This window comes from Poecilia formosa, unplaced genomic scaffold, assembly GCF_000485575.1.
Source record: "Poecilia formosa unplaced genomic scaffold, Poecilia_formosa-5.1.2 Scaffold653, whole genome shotgun sequence".
NCBI classification, from domain to species: domain Eukaryota; kingdom Metazoa; phylum Chordata; class Actinopteri; order Cyprinodontiformes; family Poeciliidae; genus Poecilia; species Poecilia formosa.
The window spans coordinates 154,569-163,908 of NW_006800592.1; the positions used below are offsets into that span (position 1 = coordinate 154,569).

Sequence of the window (9,340 nt, forward strand, 5' to 3'; positions counted from 1 at the left end):
ATGATTTTTTTTTTGGTTGAATACTACTTTTTTTGTTTGACATGATTTTTTTTTTGATTGAATAATTGTGAAACAAATCTAACTCCATAGCTTTATGCTGCACTCTGTGGTAGGAGACAAGGAGCCTGGTGTTCTGTCAGATCATCATACGCTTAGCACCAACTGACGGCTATGTCTATCAGACAAGTATACACTGTCATTACCATATGATTTTATTTAATTAGTAACAATCATGACATAGATTGTCATTTACTTTGTTGTTAACAGCTGTATGGCATCCTGACTTAGCGGTTAAGTAGGTTAATGAGTTTTACATGGGCGCGTGTCCTGAAGTTTTTAGATGTGCCACAGGTACAAAACACTGGAAGGAAATGGCTTCATTACTTCCTCCTTGTGTAGAATGACCTTATTATTCAATTTAGGTGTGGTGCAGCAGAGGCACATCTAAAAGTTGCAGGAGAGCAGCCCTTGAGGACTGGAGTTTGACACCTGTGAGCTAGACCCTGCTTTAAATACACTTTGAAACCATGATAATGCATGTAAATCTATCTAGTTATTGTTGAAAACAACTTAATGAGATATTTTCGTCATAATTTGTCATGTATGCTGAACTGACAACTCCTCTGATGGTTGGACTTCTTAATGCGCAAGCATACGTAGTCACTGCACCTATGCTATTCTGACAGCGTATGATTATCTGATAGAACAAGCTTGTGTGGTGAGGCGACAGTTGCTAGCTCTTATCCAGCAGAGAGAACAACATAATTAAGTCATGTGACATTTCTAGCTCTTACATGCAGGTTATAGACGTTATGCAAGAAAGTTGAAAACTTTTCATCTTTTGTTGCTGTCGTTGATATTGTATGCCATGTGATGGGTTCAGCCGGAGTTGAAAAAAATTTACACTTTTAGCTCCAAGTGTGTTTAGCCGTTACCAAGAAAACGAGAGGGGAGGGAACAACACGAGGTACAGGAGTGAAACTTTTTGTCATTCAGTCTCTTTGAAGAAAGAGAGATGATGAAAACAAAGAAGCAATTTTATATCCATCATTTTATTAATAAGCTCATTTTTATTTACTGCTGATTGATTTATTGTTTCTTGTGGAAATTCTTCTCACCTGTATGAATTTTCTGGTGGTAATTTAACTGACTAATTCGAGAGAAACTTTTTCCACATGACATGCATGAAAAAGGTTTCTCCCCTGTATGAATTTTCTTGTGTTCATTTAAATTACTAATTCGATAGAAACTTTTTCCACATGACGGGCATGAAAAAGGTCTCTCCCCTGTATGAATTATCTTGTGGTCATTTAAATGACCAAGTCGAGAGAAACTCTTTCCACATAACAGGCATGAAAAAGGCCTCTCACCTGTATGAATTTTCTTGTGGTAATTTAAAGATCTAAATTGAGGGAAAGTCTTTCCGCATGTTTCACATGAAAAAGGTCTCTCACCAGTGTGGCTTCTGTAATGGTCTTTCAACTTATAATGTTGTGTATAACATCTCCCACAAATGTCACATTTGAAAGATCTTTTCTTTGTGCCAGTATCAGACTGACTCTCTGACACAGAGCAGCTGCTTCCTTCCTGATCTTTGCTCTCATTCACTGCAGAGACATGAAGGGAAAGCTGCTCTGATCTACCCTTTTCTTCATTCATACCATCTTCCTGAAGACTAGACGTCTCAATCAAAGCAACAAACTGCTTCTGGACAAGCTGCTCTCCCTCCTGACTGCTGCAGAGGTCCTTCTGGTCCTGTCCAGTTGGTAAATGTTCTGATGGCTGCTGTTCATGTTGAAGCACTGAAGAATCTAGCTCCTCCTTTCTTACATACATTAGTGGATATTCTATTTCCTCATGTTTGAACAGTGTAGGTTCTGGTTCCTCCTCTTCTTTTTTAATCCATTTTGTTTCTGGTTCCATCTGTTCCTCTTCAGTCCACTGATGTTCTGCTTCTTTCTGGTCCTGACTGGACCTACTTGCCAGGCTCCAGACTTGTTGGATGGCAGAAGCTTCCTCTTCATTGGAGACACTTGGCTGTTGGAGGTCTGTGGAAAAAAGATGACATCATTAATACAATTTAATTCATGACTATCTCATGGATCAGCCTGGTTTTTCCTGGAGATTCTGGTCTATAGGCATCATGTGGTTAATCTAAAATCAGTTTGTAGATTTTAACTAAAAAGCAGGTGAAGTGTCCTCCACATTAATTTGCTACTATGGCAAAAATGTTAAAAATATTTCAAATACATTATGATTTTAATCAAGAAGTACAGTTTCATACAGATTTTTTATTTACAATTAAATGTTTAATTTTAATGCGTTCATACACTTATAACCTTATGTCTAGCCTCACTTTTTAAAGTTGATCAGACTGTGTAGGAATTTAATTTTGTAAAACATGACATTCTGGGTATCTGGGTTATAAATATGATGAGACAGATACCCATTTCTCTAAGCCGCTATTCAAAAAAGAAAGAGAAGTAATCACTTCATTCACTAAGGCAGATGTGTTGATGTTCAAAAGGAAGTGGGTGAAAGAAAAGATCATAAAGACTGACCTAAAATCGAAACCTATTAATTATTGCTTAGATTTTCATTTAGCTTAGTAACTGAATGTGTGAGAGATGATGCTGGATGGGTTTATCTCAACACCACACAACACATCTCCAGATCTCTGTAAGAGAGCTGCAGCGAAGAGGAACATCCTGGAGTCATCAGGTCTCCATAGCAACCATCAGACACTATATTCATAAAAACTGGATGTTTGGGAGAAATAACACAAAGAAATAATTTCCTCTAAACACTGTTGGAGTCATCTGATCCATTGAACTTGTCTATGTCCCAGACAGCAAATGTGCAGCAAAAGAGATGTTTCATTAAACACATTTGAGAAATATAGATTTGGAGATGTGTGTATGTTTCTACTTTGACACAGTTTGCCATTCCCCTGTAGAACTGGTCTTGGTCCCTGAACTGAAGGGATAACAGTAAACTATTCTTTTTTTACTATAATTAATTGATCCCTTACAATTTATTTTACTTTAACAATTAATTAAAATGCAGATTTTTCACTTTTAGCTTCAACAAATTGATAGGATTAGTTTTTATCTGCTATATCAGGGCTTTGCAACCTGCGGCTCTGTGGCTCACTTATAAGAAAGAAATATTGTCGTTATTTGTTTACTCCATTTGTTCTGCGTCTCCCCCTCTTCTTCATAATACTCTCCACTGCTCTGATTTACAAAATCACGTATGAGATTACGAATCAAGAATTGTATTCCAGATTTCCAGCACTAATACCACTTAGAGTAATATATGCAGTCAGGCGGCTTGACTCAAACAGGTTTTCTCTTTGTGCTACCACGTTTGTGCTACCACGTTTGTGCTAGCCTCTGTAGCATCCGAGCTAGCAGCTAAATCAGTTCCTGTTTACCAGCAGCTTGAGCTGCTGGTAAACAGCCGCTGACGGATCTCTGTCTGCTGTGAAATCATCAGCACCTTTATCCAGACCTACCAGAACTTTGTCTCTGCAGCTCCGAACCGACTCTGTGTAGCTTAATTTGTGTTTTCCAGTCGATCCCCATCATCCTGCGCTGAGCATCGAGCTCTTCCTCGTAGCAAATGATGGTTTTTTCAACCTCTGTGAAGATTTCTTGAGCAGCAGCAGTTAGTCGCTCTCTGATAAACTCTCTGAGATGCTGAACTGAAGACATGGTTGCTGAAATATTAGCTCAAGTGGAACAATGCATCAGTTTCCTATCGCATTCAAGCTTCTTCTTCGATTTATTTTGTTTTGGGCGGTTGGCAGACAAGGAAATTGGTGCAATACCGCCCCCTACTGAACTGGATAGTGGAAAGCCGAAAAACAGTTTAAAGCAGTGCCACATAACTTTTCCCTTCTCTGATGGGGGGCCGGAGATTGTTGACGGGGGGCGGGGGGGTGCGTTTCTCGATTGATTTTTACCCAGAAAGCACATGGGCAAAACCCATGAAAAATTAACCCCTGTTGGTCAAGGGCCTTTGGGATTATCAAATCTTTTCCTTCCTGTATGCAAGCTAATATTTTGGCACTGAAATTTAACATGTGTGCAGATAAAGTGAAAGTGTTACATTTTGGAACTTATTGCACCATGTTTTGTTTGGCTCACCTGTGGTGTAACTACAGTAAACGGTCCTTGGGACTGACTAGTAAATATTCCATTGAGGGAATGTAACTTTAACATATTAATTTCTCATATGTTAACATAAAGGCTCGTTTTGAAGTATAAGCTGCTACTGTGCTCCTGCATTGCTTCGAAGAATTCAACCTTGAATGCGGCGTTCATAACAGACACGTGTTCATCTGCTCTACCGCTAGCAAACAACCGTACTGATTAAATAACATAAAAGTCAAGCAGTTCCTTAAAAGTCCAATAGATGGCAGCAATGCGCCCCATAGTTTACAGGACACACTTCCTGCTAAAGAGCCCCCTGGTGGTTGAAGAAAAATCCACATATAAACCGGAAAATACAATAAATGAAAAAAACATCTGAGCGCTCTCTGGTATTGTTCAGGGGGCCGGACCAAATGTGGAGGCGGACCGGATCCGGCCCGCGAGCCGTAGTTTGGGGACCACTGGTTTAAAGAAAACTTAGTATCAATTCATAAATCTTTATTACGAGACAAAAAGTATTCCATCCAATTTAGAAAAACAAAAACAAACAAAAATCATCAAGTAAAAGAAAACATCACAAGGCAGGTAAGCAATGACTCCCAATAATTAAAGTTAGAAATATCTAATATCACCATATATTGCAGTTGTCAGAGCTTTTATTGTGAAGTAGTTTTATACATCCAGTCTGTACATACATCTTTACATGAAATTCCTCAGCAAAACATGAAAAGCTGGTATGCTACTCATGACAAACATTTGACTTGCAGATGTTCAACGTGGAAATATGAGGATTCTTAAAGCGTCCTGATTGGCTACTTGCAGTTTCTTCATTACAGTTTTACTGTAGTTACACCACAGGTGAGCCAAACAAAACATGGTGCAATAAGTTCCAAAATGTAACACTTTCACTTTATCTGCACACATGTTAAATTTCAGTGCCAAAATATTAGCTTGCATACAGGAAGGAAAAGATTTGATAATCCCAAAGGCCCTTGACCAACAGGGGTTAATTTTTATATAAATAGAAAAAAATAGGGCCTCTGTCAATAATATAGTTTTTTGTTTTACTTGTTTTTAGCAGTAAAAATTAAGTTATCATTCCCAGATAAAAAAAGCAAAGATCCATATTTACTGAACACCCTGTGGATCTGCATTAAATGGTTTGTTCCTGCTTAGTGAATTTGAAGGTTACAGTGTTCAGCAGCAGACCAAGACTACAACGACTGANAAAAAAGCAAAGATCCATATTTACTGAACACCCTGTGGATCTGCATTAAATGGTTTGTTCCTGCTTAGTGAATTTGAAGGTTACAGTGTTCAGCAGCAGACCAAGACTACAACGACTGACAGCTGAACTATGCAGTCAAAAAAATAACGTTCAGGTTTTCATAAAAGAAAAAAGGAAAAAGAAAATGACAAATAAAAGGGTGTCTCTTTATAAGCCAGTTTGTCTCCAAGAGACATGGATAGACTGTACTTTGAATCCAACGCGCTCCCAGACTGCTCGCTCCTCCTCACCAGGCTTTATACTACTCTCTGTGGTAGGAGACCAGGAGCCAGACAGGTAACTGAAGTAATGTTCACACGGTGACGAGAGACAGCGCTTCTCTCGTTTATGAACATTGTGTGTTGAGGTGACGGTCACTAGATCTCATTCAGCCGAGTGAACAACATAATTTGTGCATGTGAGATTTCTAGGTCATACATACGGGGGATATAGACGTTACGCAAGAAAACTGAAAACTTTTCATCTTTTGTTGCCGTCGTCGCCATCGATTATCGTGTGTTGGGTTCAACCAGAGTGGAAGGAAAAAGACGCTTTTAGCTCCCTGTGTGTTTAGCAGTTACCAAGAAAATGAGAGGGGAGGGAATAATACGAGGCACATGTTTATCGTGACAACCCTTAAACGTATGACTTATCTTGTGACGATTTAAATGACAAATTTGAGAGAAATTCTTTCCGCATGACTGGCATGAAAAAGGCTTCTCACCTGTATGAATTTTGTTGTGACGATCTAAGTGACTAAATCGAGAGAAATTCTTACCACATGACTGGCATGAAAAAGGCTTCTCACCCGTATGAATTTTCTTGTGACGATTTAAATTACTTATTTGAGAAAAACTTTTTCCGCATGATTGGCATGAAAAAGGCTTCTCACCCGTATGAATTCTCTTGTGACGATTTAAATCTCTCATTCGAGAGAAACCTTTCCCGCATATTTCACATGAAAAAAGTCTCTCAACAGTGTGGGTTCTGTAATGGTTTTTCAACTTATAATGTTGGGTGTAACGTCTCCCACAAATGTCACATTTGAAAGATCTTTTCTTTGTGCCAGTATCAGACTGACTCTCTGACACAGAGCAGCTGCTTCCTTCCTGATCTTTGCTCTCAACCACTGCAGAGACATGAAGGGAAAGCTGCTCTGTTCTTGTCTCTTCTTCACTCATATCATCTTCCTGAAGAGTAGAAGTCTCAATCAAAGCAACAAACTGCTTCTGGACAAGCTGCTCTCCCTCCTGACTGCTGCAGAGGTCCTTCTGGTCCTGTCCAGTTGGTAAATGTTCTGGTGGCTGCTGTTCATGTTGAAGCACTGAAGAATCTAGCTCCTCTTTTTTTACATACATTAGTGGATATTCCATTTCCTCATGTTTGAGCAGTGTAGGTTCTGGTTCCTCCTCTTCTTCTTTTTTAATCCATTTTGTTCCTGGTTCCATCTGTTCCTCTTCAGTCCACTGATGTTCTGCTTCTTTCTGGTCCTGACTGGACCTACTTGCCAGGCTCCAGACTTGTTGGATGGCAGAATCTTCCTCCTCATTTGAGACACTTGGCTGTTGGAGGTCTGTGGAAAAAAAGGATGACGTCATTAATATAATTTAATTGATCACTATCTTAGGCATCAGCCTGGTTTTTCCTGGAGATTCTGGTCTATAGGCATCATGTGGTTAATCTAAAATTAGTTTGTAGTTTTTAACTAAAAAGCAGGAGAAGTGTCCTCCACATTAATTTGCTACTATGGCAAAAATGTTAAAAAGATTTCAAATACATTCAGACTTTAATCTAGAAGTACAGTTTCATACAGATTTTTTATTTACAATTAAATTTTTAATTTTAGGGCATTCATACAGTGAAGAACTCAAAATACATTTAGACAATGTGTTGTTAATCTCACTTATAACCTTATGTCTAGCCTCACTTTTGAGGCAAGGTGAGAATTCATCTGTTAAACTGACTGAAAATGAATACATGAACTAAAAACTGAAGTATATACATTTTTCATAAACGTATTTGTGAGCCTGCCTCTTTGTTATTAAATTGAATATAATTTCAGATCTTTGTCTAACTTTTCTTCAGGTTAATTTAGAACGTGAGTTATTATTATTACAGGTTAGTTTTCTAAACTACAGAATAGTAACTGTTGGGGAAGCTCAAAAATGACAAATTGGATTGATATTGATATCTGACACCAGTGTTATGCCAGATTTACAAATATTTTATTTTATAAATTTTTTTTATCCATTACTAGATTAATCGTAAGAATAATTACTCGATTACTAACATGTTTATTTACAGCCCTAATTGAAACCTATTTATTATTGCTCTGACTGTTCATGTAGGTTAGTAACTGGAATTGTGAGAGATGATGCTGGATGAGTTTATCTCAGCACCACACACTGAGGAGGATGGTGGTGCAGGTCCACACATCTCCAGGTCTCTGTATGAGAACTGCAGCAAAGAGGAAAATCCTGGAGTCACCTGGGTGACGTAAAGCGGCGTGCGCACAAAAAATGTGCAGCGCCATATTTTACGCACAAGTCAGCATGTATAAAATTAACTTTGCATCAAAGTTTACGTAAATATACGCACACTTTTTCGCTGGTGTGAAAATGTGCGGCAGTCACGCAAACCTTTTCTGTGGACATCAAACTACAAAGCATCAAAACTCCCCTAAATACACTGAAATCTGACTACATTCTGTGTTATTTAGACCAAGAAGCATCAAACCCGATGTTTTTCATGATTTTAATATTTTATTGCTTAAACGTAAACGATGAAACTGAACCGCATTTAATAAGCTAACACGCACATAAAAATGACAGGATGTGAAAATCTCACTCAAATGTAAATAGTAATTTTCCTCAGTTTTTGTCTCATAAAGATGTAACTCATTGGTTTGTGCATCAAAGCACATGGAATGTAATTTTATTACACGGGGTAATTTTATTCCCACTAAAAAAAGAAAACAGGGTTGGATCACCAGATTAACTCAAATCTGCTGATTACAAATAATCAACAGGTTTGATTATTTTTAAGGTGATCAAGGTGTGTAGACAGTCCCACGTATATAAGTAGCTGCGCAAAGGTGAGCTGCGTAATTGTGGAGCTTTGTCTTTAAAATGTGTTTTTATTTTTGTGAGGTGACATTATGTGCCCTCAAAGCACCATTTAAATAAAATATATAATTATTATTATAAATACTAATACTGCTACAAACAAGTATTACTGGTTACTTCCATGGTTACTGGTTACATGGTTATTTATACTAATTTACATATGTATTTGTGGGAGGCGACAGGCAGACCAGCAGCTGCGCTCTATTTCCCGCAAATTAAGATTTATAAAGGAAAGTTGCGCAGCCACTGCTTTATACATCCGATTTTTTTGTGCGCCGCACTTTTCTAAATTTTTCCATACGCCAAGTTTTAGTGTGAAAACTGCGCAGTCTTTTATGCATGAGGCCCCTGGTCTCCATAACAATTAGAGTAATGTATTTAGTAGAGGTGTGCCGATCGATCGGCCACCGATCATAATCGGCTGATTTCCATGAAAAAGTGTATGATCGGTGATCGCCGATCACGGTCTCTTGTTGCCGATCACACAAACTGATTATCACCTGCATCTCATGTCCAGCCTGCCTGTGCAGCTGGTCTCCTCTTTCCTTCACTCTGCGTAAACGCGCAGCAACAAATCCTAAGCGATGAGGAACTATAACCACTGAGTGAACGGGGAAGTTTGCGTGTTGCGGCGGAAACTTGAAGCAGGTCAAAATGCATCAACATGACGAATCTAATATGGCATAAAGACATATATGGAGGATCAGATAGCAGGTAAAGCAGCGCACAGCTACAAACACTCACCCGGATTAGCATGACGGTCAGAAAGCTAAACAAATAACCCGCAAAAT

General features: G+C 38.6%; 1 protein-coding gene across 6 annotated transcripts in view; it reads right to left on the reverse strand.

Annotated features, from left to right (window-relative positions):
• The window catches only part of LOC103130617 (zinc finger protein 568-like), a 33,971-nt gene that overhangs the window by 23,003 nt on the left and 1,628 nt on the right, over window positions 1-9,340 (reverse strand). For 4 of the 6 annotated variants that reach the window (XM_016666059.1, XM_016666060.1, XM_016666058.1 and 1 more), the window contains exon 2: window positions 6,564-6,997. In XM_016666059.1, coding sequence (XP_016521545.1) covers window positions 6,564-6,997 — 434 coding nt within the window. Of the gene's footprint in view, window positions 1-1,039; window positions 2,049-4,795; window positions 6,998-9,340 lie in introns of those variants that run through there. The other 2 variants (XM_007542062.2, XM_007542060.2) reach the window with 2 other exon arrangements.